The 19,413-nt window shown below is 47.6% G+C and overlaps 1 protein-coding gene across 1 annotated transcript; it reads left to right on the top strand.

The window, feature by feature from the left end:
- Positions 1–990: 990 nt before the first annotated feature.
- CCDC187 (coiled-coil domain containing 187) lies at positions 991–18,947 on the top strand. Its single transcript, XM_026049551.1, has 11 exons — positions 991–1,026; positions 5,412–5,510; positions 11,144–11,187; positions 11,770–11,863; positions 12,277–12,340; positions 12,731–12,957; positions 15,431–15,559; positions 15,748–16,481; positions 16,838–16,926; positions 17,668–18,344; positions 18,895–18,947. The coding sequence occupies exons 2-11, from the start codon at positions 5,435–5,437 to the stop codon at positions 18,945–18,947; spliced, it is 2,187 nt and encodes a 728-aa protein (XP_025905336.1). The 5' UTR covers positions 991–1,026; positions 5,412–5,434.
- The last annotated feature ends 466 nt before the right edge of the window (positions 18,948–19,413 follow it).

Raw genomic sequence — 19,413 nt, 5'->3', positions numbered from 1 at the left:
GCTCCAGCGTTCCCCCTGCTTTGTCTAGACCCTGCATTGTCGCCACATCTCACTATGAGAGGAAAAACAAAACACGAGCGGTGTAAACAGCAAAACAGSCGCGCTCTGAGCAGCGCCGCGGGGCCTCGCGCGGGCTCCGCTGGAGTTTTTTTTCCTTTCTTTCTAGAGGAGCAAGGGAAAGGCAGCGCAGCCTCAAGCTCCCGCACGCGGTGCCCGCAGCGGCAGTTTCTGCGGAACAGCCGCAAACGCGCGCGGCGGAGCGGCCGCCGAGCCCCGCAGCGCGACCCGGAGCCGCCCCCGCGAGCGGGGGCCGGGGCTGCCGCAGAGCCGGCTGCCGCCCGCCCCGCTCCCGCTCCCGGTCCCGGTCCCCCCCGCACCGTGCCCGTGTCCCCCCGCGTGCCGCTCACCTGGCGCAGAGGCGGCGGGCGGCGGGCGCGCGCGCCATGGGCTCAGCCCGGCCCCGCGCCGGGGCAGCGACCGAGGCGCCGGCCACGAAACTCGCGGGGAGGCCCCTCCCCGGCGGCTGATGTCAGCCCGCGGCGGGCAGCGCCCTGCCTCCTCCGCCTCCTCTTCCTCCTCCTCCTCTGCCGGCCCCGCCGCGGCAGGGAGAGGTAGCGCTGCCCTCCGCGCAGCGAGGCGGTGGCCCCGCGTTTCCACGTTATCGCAAAGARCAATCCTCCAATAACTGCCCCGGGCACAGCATTACTACTAACCTCCCCCCAGCCAGCGCATCTCCTTGAGCCCACCCTAAAAAAACCTCTGCTCTTGCTCCCCTAGAGCCCTTTGGTGCTAATTACTAAGTGCCTGCACATGGGACAGGGAGGATGCGCACAGAGCAGGACCTCACACAGCTGCTCCCATTCCGAGTCACACGTTGATGTGCTGGGCATCTGCGCCAGGTGATGCTCGTTGGCATCAGCCGGGCCCCGGGTTTAAAGAACCGTGGGCAAGGMGTCCTTACATTTAGAGTGCAGTTAGCTAGAGCAAAGGTCTGTTGTCCTGATCTTCACCAGCCTCTTTGTCCTGGTAAGTGATTTGCAGGGGCATTTGGGGGCTTCTGCCCTTTGTTAAGCAGATACCTAGAGATGGGGCACATCATCTTCAAGCATTAATTTTTGCTCTCTTATTGCTTTACTGCTGCTACAGAAGTTAGGGGGCTAGTTGCTTAGCCTGGCTCTAGGTTAGGCCTGTTTACTGAGCAGTATGCTATTAGCCACTCCTATCCTTCTAGGCACCCCAGAGAAGTGCAAGCTGAAGTTATAGATTTTAGCAACCCTTAGCAGCTCACACTTTGTTCCTATCAGCTATGGGGGCCTGCACCCAGAGGGACCTGAGAGCTGTGTCCTGCTTACCAGAGCATTTTGCTCTGGAACCTGTGTGAAAACTTTTTCCAAGAGTTGATCAGCAACAACTCTTGCTCCTGAGAGGTAATTGAGCATTTGAATCTAAAGCAACCCCCCTAAGCAAGCCTATATTGATGTCTTGGCTTAAGAATAGGCTCAATTCTCTAGCTAAACCTGAGCAGCAAAAGCTGAGCCCATCACCTGGAGAGCTGCATCCTGTCTGARGAGGTGATGGGGGTATGGACATGGTTTGTCCTGCTCAACAGAAAGGGAGCCCCTGATTCCCTAAAAAACTAGCTCACATAGTGGTCCTGGGTGGGGGGAACAAGCCCCCAGCCCTGGCTATGACCCCATGCCSGTCACTAGAGTTTTCACCCAGCCTTGTGGTTTCACTAAGAGCAACACAAGCACCCTGGGGTCAGCAGCCCTTAGGAAGAAGCAACTCCCAGGTCAGCCTTAAGAGGGTTTGGTAACTCCATAGGGTGACTTTGCTTCCCTCCCTCCCTTCCAGGCTCTTCAAGAATGCTGCTGGAAAAAAAAAAAAAAAAAATGAGAACCAGCTGCTGTTGCCTCTGGCTACAGCCCTTCCTTAACCGCAGGAGACAGAGGGTGCTTTGCTGCCTGGGTCGACATTTAATGAATGTGGGCAGAGAAACAATGCTGGAGAGGGGAGCAGAAGAAAGGAGGGTGGAGGCTGCCTTCCAGTCTGGGCCAGGGAAAAGGGTATTGCAGAGTGCTCTGAGTGAACGGGTCACGGGTCACCCACCCCTTCATGCTGTAGGAACTGGTGGGTGCAATTCCCTGGCCTGGGTTACCCAGGAGGTCAGGCTAAGATGAGYGTAATGGTCCCCTTTGGCCTTAGAATTCATGAATTTGCAATGGAGAATTTATCAGCTGGCAGACCCAGCTTTTTTTTCCTGCAGAAGTGTCAAGCAGGTCATAGTAGATTTGAGTTCATTAGATAGAATAATTCAATTACTCTGCTGTGGGTTGGGTTTGGTTAGCCCTACATACTCATGCCAAGAAGCTCCTTGCAAGTACTTGGATTTTAGCCACAGCTCAGCTCTGTTGCTCAGCTGCAATGAAACAGGCAGATTACATGACAGCAAAGAGGAAGAAACCCAAACACTTTAAAAATTTGCCAATCTAACTGCTGAATTGTGTCCATATTGCATCATGTGTTGGGAAGCACATGGAGCAATTAAGCTTTGGATGAATGTGKCAGACATGACCTGCAAGGGGTGTGCAGAATTGATTTCTTTTTTCAGTTCAGAAAAGGCGATTGGATAATCTTTAAATATGAGAAGAGCTGCTGCACTGAGCAGCTAAGAGAAGGGAATGGATCATGGAGAAGGGAATTGGGTGCAAAGCAGGGGAGCTGGGCTGCATTGCAGGAGATGGTGCCTGCAGATAGTCTGACTTCATACACCTCTGTTGACAGGGAACACCTCCAAGGCTTTTTGCTCCTTGCATATTAAGGTGGTAGTTCCAAGAAAAGAACAAGTCCTATCAAATTCTTTGCATCATCTTGTTCTTTCCAGTTATTGAATGTCTCAAATTGGATAGATGCAACTTTGTTTCACTGAAAAACCSAGGCAGGATCACAGCACCAAGCAATGGTTTTGCAGCATCCCTAGAATTTCCCAAGTATATTTTAATGTTTCTTTTAAAAAATGGATATCCAAAGCGATCCCAACATGCTACAGAAGAGCTCCCCGCCTAGGTGTTTCATCAGGCAGGCACTAATGAGCTGGGCGCTCCCTCCAAAGCACCAAGGTCTCCCTTAATCATCAGGGAGGCTCTGTGCAGCTCAGGGCATGGGTGGCTGCTGCCTCTGCTGGGGTTTGTGTGCAGGAAGAACGATGTGATTTAGACTTGAGATGCTGGCAGACCCGAGCCAAAGTCACTGCTGAGCTGGTACTGGAGTTGTCAACCTTGACTAGCGAAAGCTGCAATGAAAGGCTCTCAACTTGAGCTGTTGTCTTTCTGCCTGTTTCTCAGATGCTCACAGCGCTTTACTGTGGTCCAGCTTTCTGGAAAGTTTGCTGTGGTTTCTTCTAAATTTCTCTGAGAACGGCCAGCAAGGAAAAGTGGGCTCTGTTCTGTGCTTGTGTGTGTAGACCAGCCTATCCTCTGTACCTTAATGACAGCGGCCTTTTACAGCCCAGTTTCCTGGGACAGGAGGCACAGGTGAGCTCAGTGCATCCAGGGTCAGTGTTTTAAGTCCAGACTTGCTTGGTCCCCCTTGCAGGTGCAGTGGACTGGGATGGAGGGGACAATATGCAGTGTAACCTGGGCTGCTCTCTTGTGAAATGTCAGCCTTGGTGCTGCCTTACGCTGGTTTGTAAAATGGAGCTAATGAAGCAACACAGTTTTACCTATCCCTCCTGGGGAAGGACTGAGAATTAATTAAGTTTGAAGTTCTTAAATGCATTGCTGAGCTGTGAGCCAAGCAGTTTGAATAAGCCTGAAACCAATGTGAAGATGGTTGAGAGAGACATCAGACCTCTTAGAGCAGAAATGYTCCTGGAGGATCAGGGCCACACGCAGCCTGTCTGAACCAAGGGCATTTGCTTTGGCTTTGGGATTTTCATAAAATGTAATTATACAAGTTGCAGCCTGGGGCCCTGCAGGGAGCTCTTCAGGGGATGCAGGTGGGTTTTGGCAGAATGCTTAGCAATTCCTGTCAGTTAAAACAATGTATTAAGAGGAATTGGGTTCAATATCCTTGGGAGGCAGAACCCTGCCTTGATCTGGCAGATCTAATGGGTCTAAATAAAGCTGCTGTGCTGCAGAGCTTTGCAGGACTGAGAGTTTTCAAGSGCTTCTGAAATCCTTCTGCTGAATCCAGTCCTAAGGCAAAAACTCCTCTGCTTGAAGAGTGGGACTCAGAAAACATTATTTCCTCTCCAAATAGGAGTTTATTACAACTTGCAGATAAGCTGTAATAGAGAATTCCAGTGAGCAATATTCATATGTGAAATATAGAGGATCATCTGAGAGTGAAGAGCTGCTTTGCTGACCATGGAAAAGAGCTTTTAAAAAGCAATGGAAGTGCAGAGATGCAGAAAGAGACCTGAGGAAGGAGCTTCTTGGGATAATTCATCCCCGTGCACTGCACAGGGCCATGGGTCTGCAGGAGAGGAGTGGTCCTGCAGAGCCAGGACATCTGCTCTGGGACTCATAGCACTTGAAGGGCTACCTGGTTGGGCAGGAAAGCCAGAGCAACCCCCTTCCCAGAGCCTGGGGTGGGGAACACATGGGCTGCTTACCTTCTTTTTCCACCCCAGGGCCATCCCTCTCCTGGTGTGGCCTGRAAATGTGCATCAAGCCCTGGGTGCTCTTCTCAAGTTAGGTTCTTGTGTGGTAGGCTGCATGCAAGCCAAGCCTTGTCCTTGCCAGCTTTGTACATGTTTATTCCTCCTGTGCCTTATCTCCCTGAATTTCCTCTTTGTTAGTAGTCCTCTGTGCCTCAGGTGAGGCAGAGCTCATCTGCTTCCAAGAGCTTTCAGGATGGATGGAAAAGACTGACCCAAAGGTGAGCTTTGCAAGGGGCAGGAGCAGGAGGAAGAGGCTCTAGTCACTGCATTGCCAGCTGCCTGGTGAGCTYGTGGAGGGCCCTGCAGCCCCTCTCGTCCCCAAATCAGCATTTAGTGACAGGAAATGCATTCTGTAACAGCCAGCACTGCAGCCTCGTGTCTAAACACATCCTTTCTTAGCCAGCAATGAGAGCAGAGTGAAGCTATCACTGTTTCCAGTCCCCTTGTGTTAAGTGTTTATGGCAGAATGCATAATATTTGTGCTTGTTTTTCCATTTTTCATTGCAGGCAGGTCTGAATGTGCTATTTTAACAGCATATTACTACAGCAATAAACAGCACTTTCCAGAAGTAATTTTCATTTTAGGGCTGACAGTTGTCAGCATATGCCCTGAACCCCAATTCTGAGTTTTAAACAAATCAGACACCAGGGAAGATTTAAAGGTCTAGAAAAAGAAGCTAGTAGTGATCTGACATGGTTTAGAGAAGTAGGATGATCCAAGTAACTCTAGTGTCAAATGTTCCCACAGGACACAGCCAAAAGGTCTGTGGGATGTCAATCCATTGCTCCAGAAAACTGCTCCTCAAGCAAGTGATCTTTGAGGAGCTCCTAAATTCAGTTAGTAAAGGTAATTCTGCTGACATAACAGACTTTGACTTTTTCAAAGCGGTTGGCTTAATCTTGTGTGACGTTCTGCTAAAAATAGTACTTAACAAAATCAATGTGGCTTATGTTGAATCGGCTGGGAAYTGGATAACATGCATCTAAGTGTAATTATCTGTTGGGGAAATTTTTTATATCCTGCATGGGTTGTTCTTGGTACCGTGTTACTAGACATCTTTATCACTGATCTGGAGAGCAAGTATTAAGTCATTACTGGTAAAAAAAAAAAAAAGTGGTAAATAGGAGATTTAGGGTATCCTGTAGTTAGAACATTCCTGGTATTTTGTGCTTGGCTGATGGCCATGTTTGAAAATGCATGTAGAAAAACTGGAAAAGGTTTAGTAAAGAGCTGCAAAGCTTAGAAAGCCAAAAAGCTCATTTGATTCTAGCTCTTAGAAACTTTTAATATATGGCTTAATGATAGGTGACAGTTACCTTTTTAGACAAGAAAATTTCTGATGATAGAAAGCTTTTTAATCTAGTACAAAATGGCACAATGAAACCTTGTATCCAGAAATTACAGCTAGACAAATTCAGACTAGAAGTAAAGATGTGATGTTCAAGTGCAGGTAATTAAACATTAGAATAACTAACTTGGGAACCAGGTGCTCTATTGATACCTGGAAGAGCAATGCCTAGAGATTTTGATGGAGCTCAAACATATTCTTGGGTTGAGGTAAATTCACCAAATGAGTATTTGCTCTGGGTTATGTCAGGACTCCAATTAGATGATCTGGCTCTGACATCTGCAAGGCTGCTCTTAYTTTACCTATTGATTAGTTTTATCTATTGATATTTGATTTTTTTCCTAGGCCRGTGAATGTCAGTGTTGTAATTGATGTGGCACTTGTGTTTTTATTGTAATATGTGCTGAGATATTGATTGCAGYGAGTGATTAGCAGTCTGTATTGCCTAAGGGAGGAAACAAGTGTTAGCATTTGCTCCAGTTGTGTTGAGATCAAGTGTTGGTCTCCGCCTACAATGTGAAGGCTGCGTTAGCCTCCTGGAAAGAACAGTTTGAATCTCCTAAGAGTTGGTTTCTCTAATTAAATGAGGCTGGTGCTATTTACAGTAATGATGCTGCACCATTGTACATCAGTGAAGAATTTCTCCTTCTACCTATGTTGTATTTTCCATTGGAGATGGTTATGCAGCTAATATCTATTTTCCTTTGTGCCCAGCTACATATAGATTAATTTGGTCAATAATAAGGCAATATCTTTGCTAGCTTACAGTATTATCAGGAGAAAAGGGGGAGAAAAAGCCCAGACTAACAAGTGCCAGACAGAAACAAAGCCAAAGAGCATCTCTTCTGCTAGCTTATCCTGCTGCTTCATTGACACARTTTGAGGTTAGGACTGGTGGTAAAACAAGCCATGCGGTGGCTTTATCCTTGTGCCTTGCTGTGTTTTGGTGCTCAGGGAACCTACGGCTGCCTGTTGCACACCAGCTCCAGCCCTAAGAAAGCCCTGGGAATGTTTGTATTGATTTCTGCAGGTTTGGGGTTCTGAGACACCTCAAAACTTGTTTTATCACCCTTACCTACCCTCTTCCATTTTGTGGCACTTGGAGAAAGCATGCACAGAAATGTGCTTTTATCTGCAGAGCACTGGCTTAAATAGCCTGGTCCCAGGCCAGGGCTGTAGATCCCTCAGGAGAGCCCTGTTTACTACAGCCTGTTTCCAAGGAAACCCGGGGCTCTCCCGTGTTCGGCTGTGCAGTGCAGCAGYCTCCCATCCCATTCAGTCTTGTGTCAATGGGGCAAGAAATGGGCTGGGAGTTGATATTTCCCATTTTAACACTTTCTGCAATAACTGGATGAGCTGTATATATATATCTATATAGCATGTAAAGAGAATGCTGTCCTTTTCTAGGCATCACTTGGCTCTCATCAGGAACAGATATTTGTATTTATGCTATTGGCTTTTTTAGGGTGTCTTTGTGCAAAGCAGACTGGTCAACCAACGATATTAAGGGAAGGGAAATGCTCTTATTGCTGATGCCCTGAGGCAGAGTGAGTCCAAAGAGACAGATATGGGTGTATAGCAGTATGTGGGCAGCATAGTGTCCTGAAATCCATAGGAACTAAAGACCTAAATACCTGGATCTTAAATGTAGGGCTGAGTCCTTGGCTGTCAGGCTTCAGGATGGTCCAATTCGTTTTAATGAGCTGCCTCTTCCCAACACCTGCTTGCTAGGAAATTCCTGTCACATCCTGCTTGCAACCAGAGTCCAAATTTGTGCTTTGATTGTTTACTAACTGGGAAATGTTGTGAAAAGTGCTTTACAAAAACTGCTTAGGCAGACACTGTAAAARTATTCCTTGCTTTTAGCTGGATGTGTTTCCCATTGGTAAGGGACCTCGTGGCCCTTAGAGCTAAGCACATGGGGTCAGCTAATAGGGGAAGGCAATGAGGGTCCTGCCCATCTGCCAGGGCTGCAGGAACAGCAGAATTGCAGTTATTTAAAGAGTTCTGGAATCTATTTAGAGGGTGCAAAGCTAAGGGTTTGCAGGGTGCAGTTTCAAACTACATGCACTTAGGAATTTCTTTTTTGGTTCAAATCCTAAGTGGTGACTATAGTGCACTGTAGCAGGAACTGAGGATGGGCAGGAGAGTCTGCAGCCTCACACCAACCTCCAGACTCCCCAAAACCTCCTGCAGGGTTGGGTGGTTACCAGGTGCCTTTATCTTGCCATTGCACAAGTGGTATAAAACTGTCTTGAAGCTCAGGATGCCACCAGGCAGAGGAGTTGAGCACTTTGTCCCACTCTGTCACTGTGTGTGTATGTCACTAACCAGAGTCCCATGCTGTCACTGTGCTCTGCATGGTATGATGCTGTGCAATGGGGTTAGTAGTATCTCTCACTATAGGCTCTGATCTTTAAGAATCTCTGCAAAATCTTTCCTAAAAAACCCTAAAACTGCCTTGGCCAGACAGCTGCAGTCTGCTGGAATCTCTGGTCTGAGCGCCTCTGTAGGAAGAGTTTTTGAGGGCTGATGCATCATGATCTACAACACTTGGCCTGATTCTGCCCTAGCCTCATGTGACTGGAGCAGTGGAGGCAGCAGGACAGGCTCGTGCACAATGGGCTCGTTTTGCTCCTGCAGACAGTACAGATCGAGAGGGTTTTGCTCCTCACTGCCTTGGCTCAGCCTTGGCTCCCTGGCTGGGGAGCTGCGTGTGCTGCCAAAGCAGCACTTGGCCCAGTTATAGGTTTTGCTTCCTCATCTTTAAGCAGATTTGTGGTCTAACACTCCAAGATGTGCAGCTCAATGCGCTGGCAGTCTGTCCCTCCCCTGGCTCTCATCAGGACCCACAGCTTGCTGAGGAGACAAGTGCCAAGAGATCTGTGTGACGGGAGCGTGGGGCAGCTGCAGCATGTGAGCTCAGACGTGGGGCTCGCCCTGGACTTTCCTGCTTACCCTTAGTTTCCTCTAAAGCTGCTCCTGCTGCTGGGGTTTCTCCTTTCTGCTTTCTTCCCTCAGCAGCTCACCCACTTGCCCAGCACGAGGGCTGCCCCTGAACCCTCTAATTAAGGCTCTCTTATCATGCAGGCACCCTAAATAGCTGCAGTTCCCTCTGGGACAAGCTCTGTGTTCCTGGCACTGGAACCTCTAATCAGGCCAAAACATTGGCTTGGAACAGCTTGAAATGGCAATGCTGCAACTTGGGAATTCTTCTTTGGTTGGATGTGAGAGCTGARGTTGTGCTGAGCACAGCCTGCAGGAAATGCGGTGATCAGCAGCTGGAGTCTGATCCTTTGAGTGGACCTAAGCCAAACAAGAGTCCAATGTTAACCAAAATGCTGGTGAGAAGAATGTTGGCCTGCTCTGCTTTGCAGTGAGGTGGGATCTCAAAAGGAACCTGTAGCCTCTGGGCAGGGTCCTCACTGAACCTCACCCTGTGGTGATGCTGCTGGAGGACAGGGATGCTTTTATTCCTGTTCGCTTGTCTCTGTTATGTGTATGTACCTTAGCTACCTCCAGGGAATGTCAGAGCCAACAGCAAGTATAGCCTTGGGAACTGCCAAACTTCAGGTCTGCAAATACATGGGAGAATTTCACAGGAAACCAATGTCTAAGAATCATCCAGTGAAGGAACTGAAGCCGCATCRAATGATGAGACTGGTTTTGGCATTTTGCAATGGTTGTAGCGAGTTCAGATCTGCTTGCACATTCAGAATTCCTTGTGAGTAACTTGGGGGCAAAGGGCTTCCAAGATCAGCTCCTTCGGAGCAGCGAGCTCCAGGCTGTCCTCGATCCCGGGCGGCTGTTGTGCTCGGCTCTGCGAGCAGAGCTTGCCCTCTGCTGCGTGCGGGATAAACTGCTCCTTCCCGGGAACATTAAATGCTGGGATGAAAATCTGTGTGTGCTGAGGAACCAGAGTGGCTGCCTCAAATTTCAAATATTTGGACTGAAAAACCTATGACATCTAAAGAGACTCGAGCACAGGTGCTGTTGTCCCTACCTTTTCTGGACTTCCAGCTTACACTAGCACCTTCTCRGGGTTTCTCTGCAATCGCCAAGCCTGGAAACCATTTTTTGTTTCATTTCCCCTTAAACAGAAGCCCATATTCAGAGCTCAGCCCTGCTCCTCTGAGYGTGCCAGGCCCTGGGATGTTGCCAGGATGCCCCATAGGGACCTGAGGGCTGCTCAGGAAAGCCACTGGCYCCTTGCCACCCGTGGCAAGTTGTGACTGGCCCTTGGGCTCCTCCTGGAGCTGTTTGTTCTCTCCAGGGTTTCCATCTGCCTCTCCTGGGCACTTGTTTCTGTTGCCCCAAACAAAGGTGTGGGGCTGAGCTGGGACCTGGTGCTGACAGCAGGGACAGAGGGAGAGCGGGATGTTTCCCAGAACCTCCTTTGGAAGAGGCCTTTGTGACTGATCACCCCTAAAATACCCCAGGGGGTATTTTACCCGCTCTCCAAATACCCCCTTTAGGTGTTTCTGTGCAGACCCTTGGGGAAGGGGCTGCTCCATCCATGGAGGAGGCAGCAAAAGGTAAGGAGAGAAGGGATGGGATGYGGGAGGGAGCTGCTGCTTTGCTTGTTGAATGAATATGTTGCCCACCTGGTGCCATCCTCTCTGTCTCTCCCCAGGGATCTCTTGCACTTCTGAGGAATTTAATTGCAGCTGTTTCTGTAGGAAATGCTTCCTGGGAACGCTTCCTCAGCCTGAAGTTGTCTTTAAGACTGAATTTCTGTTGAAAGTGGGCAATATATTTGAGCTTGGAATTCAACTAATGCATTGCTCTTTCTCCTGTAAACAGGCATGTGGTAAAGAAATCATTCTCCCTCTCACAGCAGTCCTGGTACTACCAAATAGGATTGAAATGGCAAAAATCAGCTCAGGCTCTCTTTTTTTAAACACATACAAAAGTGGCAGATACTGTAAGGGAAGATCTTGCTGAATATGCATCAGCTCTGTCAATTAAATGCAGACTGAAAGTGGTTATAGCTAAAAACAGTTCTCCAGGAGCAATTCTGCATTGCAGCTGGCTGCTCTGTGAACTGGCCTGGGCACCAGGGGAAGTTGTGACAGTGACCAAGAGCTGTGAGAAATTGCTCAAGAGCCTCTCTTRTCTCTGTTCTCCCCAGATGTGGCCCTGGCTTGGAAGAGTCTTCAGGAAGCCAAAGTGGTGGTAAGTGAGGTGCAGAGGCCATGGCTGTCATGCACCCCTGCACACCTTGATAGTGTGACTGGAAGTGGATAAAAATGCCACTTTGTTCTCTTTTGGCAGTGGATGTACAGCATCTTTATTCTCTAAATGTCAAAAGGGGGGTAAAAAAGGGAGCAAGAATAAGCAAAAATGAATGGCAAGAACATGTAAGGGTCCTATTTGTGTTTGAAGGCCAGGGTGGAATAATAACTGACAACTGTGGAGCTGGGGCACCTGCTGAGTCCAGCTGCCCTGCTGAACCCCTAGCAGGGACTGTTTGCAGCTGCAATCATGAGGGTGCAAATACTGCAATGAATGAACAAGAATATTCCCATATAGCCTTGATTGCCCAGTCAAGGCCTGATATATATTTGCTGTCGCCAGCCTGCTGTATTCCTTGCAACTGTAGGAAATGCCAGGCGGGGCAGGCTCAGGCATGCCAGTGTTTACAGAGTCGCTAGGAGTACAGAATTCATCAGAGAAGCTGTGTGTGCCAGCAAAAAGCTTCTGTGGGGGGGAAAAAAAGCATATGTTTTCCTTCAAAATAAAAATCTGTCTTTACAGCTACAGAGAATTGAAAACAAACTTGATCATCAAATGTGGAGCGGTGCCAAGTCCCAGGCAGCCAGAAGAAAGCTCTGGTATGAGGAAAGCTTTGGTGAGTTGTGAGTTATGGGCAAATGTTGCTGAGCTGGGGGGCTGCTCCCCTCCTGGAGGGGACAGAAGGTGACAGGAGGTGGTGAGCACTCCTGTTATTGAAGAAAGTGTGTGTTTTTATCAGATGGCTCTTAACATTCCCCATGGGATTTCACAAAGCCYGAGGTGTTGCACCTTGCTGCAGAGACCCCAAATATTCCACCTGCCCATTTGGATGGCATGGAGACAGGGTAGTGCACGGCCTCAGTGCACGGACCTCAGTCCTGAGGTGCTTTGTCACTTCTGAGGCAAACCCACCATGGGTGTCCAAAGGGCCACATCTGCAGGGGAATGGTCTCCAATAAAATAGACAGTGTTATATGGTTTTCTTAAAGAAATTCTCACTGTCATTAACAGAATTTTGTCACATTGTAGATGAGAGAAGTGGAGATGAAACAGCTTGGGATGAGAAGAGCAGCGAGACTCTTCCATGCTGCAGGTAGATATAAAGAGTCACCGAATCATTTCCCCCTTGGAAATGCTAACAGGCCATTGCCCTGACATTAACCCTGTGTCAGTCCCTCTGCCTTCACCAACACTTGTTGCTGCTCTGACCAGAGCTGGTTTCCTTTGGCCCTTTCCCAATATTACTGCCCTTTGCCAAACTCTGGGTATTTGACAACCTGCTGCTCACATGGGCATCCTCCACAACAGCAACTTGCTCCTTAGTGTGGCTTAACGAGCAAGTGAATAATGAGCCTTCATGCTCAGCCGTGTTCCCCTCTGCGTGGGCAGCCCTGCTGCGCTGCATCCCACTTGCTCACAGCATCGTTTCTGAGAGCACCACTGCAAGCTCCAGCTCTCCCTGCTCGCTGCTGCTCTGTTCCAGGGCTCCATGTGCTCCGGGGCTGCTTCCCGCCGCAGCTGCATGGCTGGAGGAGACGCATGCGAGATCCTCCCCGTGGAGGCTGGAGCAGCTCAGGGAGAGGATCCGGGTGCAGAGGCTGCGCCAGCAAGGAGCCGCTCCGGAGCAGAAGTGTCCCGGTGCCAAGGAGCCTCAGCAGAAGCGAGCGGCGCGCGGGGTGGCTTGTGCTCCCCCTGCTCCAGCCCGCACAGGTTTGTAGCAGAGCAGCATCCCCGGAGCAAGGCGACCATGAGCTAATGTCCCGTGTCCGCTTGGCACAATGGGACAACTAATGGCACAGCTCCCACTTTGGTGGCTGAGGCTTTGTGGAGCTTTCTCGAGGGCTCTGCCTGCCCTGTGATGTCCTGGTTGGTGCAGGCAGCGCTTTCCAGCACCCCTGGAGATGTTGTCCTGGTCCTCACCAAGCCTTTTTAACTGTCCTCCAAAGAGTGCTCAATTTATCTTGCTTTTTAACCCAAGTAGCTCTACTGCCCTATTAGGGAGCTATTTCACAGGCAGTTACCCCTGCAGAACCAAGGCAGCCTCTGAGGCTGAAGATTAACAGCTCCAGATGCTCTGTTCAGAGGCAGCTTGCTTGGTTTGCATGGTCATGCTCTACACCTGTGCGCACAGGGCTCATTGCAGGCCAGTAAGGTGCCCACAACTGGGCTTGGTGCCTGGGGCTCTTTGCTGTGCCATTGCCTGCAGTCCAGGCCTGCCAGGCACTAAAAATCACCCTAAATAACTAATAAAAAATTAAATTCCTTCATGGGAAGAAGTGTCTGTCACCTACTTAGTTTGGCATTCTCTGAACTGAGAACCACCAAAAGGGAAGGATTTCCTAGCCTGCAAGATAAGAACTGAGTCAAAGTAATGAAATCCAGGTGGGTTATCCCTGACCTTGCTGCATGCTCAGCAGCAGGAGGAAGAGCCTTGCTTGCTAGGTCAGTTTTTTTGAACTGTATCTCTAAGTTCAAGTTTGAATTATGGAAGTAACTTTGCCTCTCTCATTGCTATCATTTTGCATTAGAAATGGCTGCATTCAGATTTTGTAGAAAACAAGGCAAAGAGCAGTAGTGCTACGGGTGCAGATCCTGCATCTTATGCTGTCAAAGGTACTAGCTGTAACTTGTRAGTAACAGAATAAATCTAACCTGATACTGTGCAGATGAAATTAAGTACAGCAGCATCACGTGCTCTGTTACTCCAGTACTACTTAAAATGCATGAAATATGCGRTAATTTCCTTCTCCCTCCTTTTTTGAGTGGATTGTTTGAAAAATGGCTTGATCTTCCTCTGTGAGTGGGTCATAATAAGACCATGGCACCCAAAACATTCATCATTGTAACTGCCAGTGTCAGGGTGTCTTTATTGGCTATTAGTTTCTGTCAGCGAAAGAGCTGAGGCCGGGCCGGGGCGAGATGAATGACGGGGCAGGGGTCGGAGCCCGAGCACTCGGGAATTTGATGAATTATAAATTTGCTGTAGTTAACAAAAAATTAAGTCACAACAGCTATAAAATATTCATCTGTCCATAGGTAGGAAAGAAAACAGGGAAATGTTTAAATCAAAACACTTTCAGCAAGTGTTTTCTGCAGCAATTCAGGCAGTTCTTGAACTTGATGTGACAGTTGAGTTCTTGGTGTGATAGTTGTCGTTAATCAAAAGCAGGCAGATTAAAAATATCTAATTGAAATGATATGTGAAGTTAGATGTATATACTAGTTTGGCATTCAAAGAAACTCAGAAAACATGAGAAATAAATGCCCCTCATGCCTTTTTATTACTGCTAAAGGAAAACACAAAATAATACAGCAAGGCTTTCTATGAAAAACACTGGTCTCAGTCATCCTGAGCCCAGCTGATTTTGGCTGTTGCSTTTGTGGGTTGCGCTGTCATACACCAGATGGGGTAGATGTAGGGAAATCTGTTCTCTAAAACAAAGCTTAAGTGTTTTCTTTGGGGAAAATCTGAGGGGGGGGAATATTCCATGCGAAAAGTGACTTTAGGCACGTTCTGTGGGAGAAGTTTGCTATAAATTCATAATTATGCCAGTACAAGTATTGGCAGGCTGTGAATACAGTCTGAAATTATGAAGTAAAAGGGTGATAAATGTTGTCTATTATGTGACACCACATATTAAAGAAAAATAATTTTTGTGGCACACTGCATCATTTAATTTTGCAGTATACGTGGTCCCTTGTCCTGTGTCATTCATTGATTCTTGCGCACTGCATCCTGCTGACTCTCACCAGTTTAAAAATGAATTAGTTTACTCTGAGTTTGAAGTAATTGCAAAGAAAATCAGATTGTTGTCACCCTCAAGATTGCTAGTTGGTATCCAGTGAATACCAAGTATCTGCAGCTGCCCTCAGTGCTGCTCTCCAAGGCTTGTGCCTTGGCCTCTTCCAAGCACTTTTGAGGACTTTGGGGGTCCCTGGTTTCTGAGTAAAGCTTGTGACATCTGTGTGAACATGATACAAGTGAGGGATAGTAATGGTAAAACCTTGGGAAATTACCAAATCTTCATGTCTTGCCCTAACCTGATTCATGAACTGGCTCTGCCAGATGGCAAATAGACCCTAGCAGAGAGACTACTGCACATTAAGTGCTCCACTGAAGTATGCCCCACACAACCCATGACCTCTTTGGTTTTAATAATTCAATATAAATCCTCTGTTTCAGATATGAAATGCTCTGGAGCTTCTGCGTGGAGAGAAGGTCAGAAGTTGGCTAGAAAGTTGCTTGGTCCATCTCCTAAATTTGCAACACTGAAGAGCATAGTTGAAGAGCCCATCACTGCAATCACCTTGGGTAGTTTCTTCATTGCTATGTTATTTTTTTTGCACACAAACCAAAATTGAGACTGACTGATAGTTAAAACTAGAGAAACATTGGCTATAGGTTCTACCTGTAGTGGGTCTTGATATGGACATGATAAAGGCAGGAATAGATACACCACTGAAGTAATAACCCCTCTTGTTTGCAAATGCTTTTCACAGAGCCTGGTGAAGGATTTATAGCAATGCCATTGATGGAACAGATCCCTGGAGAAAGGGGAAGTGAAGCTGTGGGGGAAAGCCCTGCCTTCAAAAGCTGTGTGGTATGCAGCAATGAACAGGCTGAAAAGGACAGAAATACCCTGGACGAGGCCAAGAAACAAATTCTGAAGAATCTAGGTGTGCAAAGTGAACATGCTGAGCGCAGAAATACCAAGTTCCCCAAAGATGCTGCAAAAGGAAAGGCAGAAGTTCTGCAGCATCACCYAGGGATTGGCTCTGCTTCACCTGGAGCTGAGTGCAGGACTCCTTCTTCATTCAGTGGGGAAGAGACAAGATCCCCATTAACGAGAGCTGAACCTGAGTATGGCAACTACAGTGGAGGAAAAAACGCTTCTCAAAGGTGGAACGAGTCAAGGGGCCTGGCACAGAAAGGGTCTGAAAAGGAAAACCTTAACCACCCTTCAAAGAGGAGGGCAAACCTGAAAAAACCTCACCCSTACAGCCCTGAAGTCATTAGGGAATATATGTATCAAAAGAATATAGAAAGAAAGAAAAAAAGCCTGGAAGAGAAGAGGTCTTTGGTGCAGGCAATGGAGATGAGAAATAAGAGATTGCAGGAAGTGTACAGGAAACAGAAAGAAGCTTTTGGAAGGAAAAGGTGTTCTGGCCGGACTCAGAAGTTCATCAAGGAGGCAGGTTCTGCAGAAGGAAATCCCTGGGGTAAACCTGAGCATGTAAGTTGTGAAGGAGCAGCAGGTGGAAAATCCCTCGCTCCTGGTGCCCCAGCAGTGCAGGGGATGAAGCACTTTGCAACTGCTTTGAAGGGTCAGGGAGGAGAGAGTTTTTACCTGGAAAAACAGAGCAATTAACTTCTAATTACAATATGAACTGCTGGGCTCATTAGTGAGGCTAGAACCCTTGACTTTGGGGTCAGAAGTCTGAAAATCTTTATTGCTTCAGCTAAAATAACAGGGTAGTTATTTGGTGCATGGGATTTTCTGATCATATGGATTGATTTTGAAGTGGAACAAAAGCCAAATACTTGTTACCTAGTTATTTAGCACTTAACTAATAGTCTCTCTTGTTTCAGAAGCAGCCCAGCAGTGGGACCTTGGAGAGGAGTTTTATGGCCTGGGGACCTAAAAGGTCCTGCATTCTAAGCAAGGAGCCCAGAAGCAGGTACTGGGGCATGAAAAGCATCTTAGAGCTTCCTAGCACATGGGGGAGACTTCATAGGATTCTGTTGCAAATCATAGTAGAGTGACTTCTTGGGCTAATCTACTCTGTACTACTATTCCTCAACTTAATTAGCCTCATTATTAGACCCAAACCCACAAATGGTCACTGGACAGCAGCATGAGCCAGGGCTTCTGTGTTTCAGGATATGAAATTAGCTTTTCCTTCTGTGAATGCATTAAATCACCTGTATATGTCTTATCAAATCTGCACCTACTGGTTCCCCAGCCCACTAAATGAATGGTGACAGTTCTCCCTGGGAGACTCCAAGACTGTCACTATGTCTTGCTAAGGTTATTAAAACTTCTGGGAAGAAGGAAGCAGAACCTGCTGAAGACCAGAAAAAATACCAGTCTTTCCTTAGAAATAGCTGATTTCTACAATGCACATCCCAGTTTATAATCTCTGAAGCACAGAAAGAGACTGACATTCTGGCTCTCCAGGCTGAGACCAATGTTTTAGCCTATTTTTATGCTTTGTATTTCTAAATAATAATTATGCCTTTCCAGCTCCTGGCAAGTTTCTGATTCTTGTTTTTTGTCAGCACTCCATGCTCCAGCCTCATCCTAATATTTGGCAAATGTATCCAGAGATGGGGAGATCTTTCTTTTCCTTTTGTGAAGCACTTTACCTGAGGATACCAAGGTTTTTATAATTGGATATTTCTCCTTTCTATTTAAACAGGAATTTGCTTATAGAAGCAGCTCAATTACCTACAGAGAGAGAGGTTGTACCTTCTCCAGCAGCAGGGGAATCCAAACACTTGTTTTCCAGCTCTCTGAAATGTGAGGACTTGCAGGACAACTCTTGCCTGGCTCCATATACCCCTTCACTGAGCATCTCCCTTCCCTGCCAGGATGCAGAACCTGAATCCAAGGACTTGGTTTTTGGTGTTTCTCCATATAGAAGCAAACAGGATCGAGTGCAAGCCATACATAGGTTGTCCCTGGAACTTGCAGAAAAGGTTGAGTTGGCGACTGGGAGAATGAATGCAGCAAGCAGGGTCCACGACTTTGCCAACAAAATATCAACACAGACAACTTTGGACCTTTTCAAAGGATCGTCTCACTTGGAGCCCGAGACATCCAAGGATGAGCAAGACAGGACAATGACGTTACAAATGCTTCTGGAAGCCCCAGATCCTGACAAGTTGCATGTATCTTCAGATAGGGAGTTTCATGGACTGGGCAAGACTATTCTTGCTCGTAGTCCTGAGGGAGCAACTGGCCAGGACAGACTTAAAACCATGTGCACCTCTTTGTCTGGTGGTGGTGCTGCAAGCAAAGAACTACCATGGAACCTCTGCAATGTGAGACAGAGGCATTCTGACACTGGGGAAGACCTGAGCAGCACATYGCAAGGTAGGCCATGCTGATAAGATGCAATGGGGACATTCTGATAATGCAGTGTGGGAGCTTCAAAGCTGCAAACTAGTGTTGGAGCCCCAATTCTCCTTGGCTAATGGAAGTCAGTAGTGCCTTGGCAAAGCTCTAGCAAGCTGCTCCTCTAGGATCTAAGCTGTTCCATGGAGATGGTTGCAGGAGCCCTATGGTTTTGCTCGGCTCACAGATGGGGTCTGGAGAACAGCCCTGAAGCCCTGGGCAGCACAGGCAGCCTGGGGGGCCTCAGAGCTGCCATGAGGAACTCCAGCCCGTACATTGTACGGGCTTGAAACTCTGGTTAGTCTCCTCAGATTGGGTTGGTGCTGATAATGAGTGACTGCTCTTGTGAATGACTGGTTAGCACTGGCATGTCACACCCCCTGTGAGAGGCTGTGACATTAGGAAACCTGGGTAATGATCTAATGGGCTGGTTTTCCCCTTGTAACTGAAGCTATACCTGCAAATTTGTATCTGTGGCTTTGTCACTGCTTTTGGACACTTCACCTTCTGGTGCTTGGGTTTTTTCCAGCTGAAAGGAATGAAAAACCTAACACCAAGTACTTAGAAACCTGTGAATGTTAAGAGCTATATGAAGGCTAAGTGCTCACACATAAATAGGCAGAGAATAGATGCCAAATCTTGGACCATTTCATTTCTGTGAAGAGCGTGTTTATTCGAGGCTTTCATTTGTCTTTTTTTAAAAGGCTTCCTGGTGACTAAAGGATCTGAGGTGGACACAAGTCTATTGCACRGAAAGCCAATAAGCAGCCTGGCCTCTCCATCTCATGGCCTCCTCGGGGGCAGGTAAGCAAACCCAGATATATTGTTGTGTGCTCGCTGCGCCCCACATGTCGTTAAAATGAACAGCACTATTTCAGCCCGGAGCCAGGCTGCTCTTTATCCCGCGCTCAGAATTGCCAAGTAGGCAGGTTTGGACACAAGATATACTGAAAGGGGAAGTGCCGCCTTGCAGAGAGCTGGGAGATCAATAGGAAAGCTTCATTTTTTTTTAAATTTTCTTTTTTTCTGTAAGAATGATGGCTCAGGG

Source organism: Nothoprocta perdicaria, unplaced genomic scaffold (assembly GCF_003342845.1).
Source record: "Nothoprocta perdicaria isolate Ctin4 unplaced genomic scaffold, notPer1 scaffold_6, whole genome shotgun sequence".
Taxonomy (NCBI): Eukaryota; Metazoa; Chordata; class Aves; order Tinamiformes; family Tinamidae; genus Nothoprocta; species Nothoprocta perdicaria.
The sequence above is the reverse complement of the archived record's forward strand: the minus strand, read 5'-3'. Positions and strand labels throughout refer to the sequence as shown.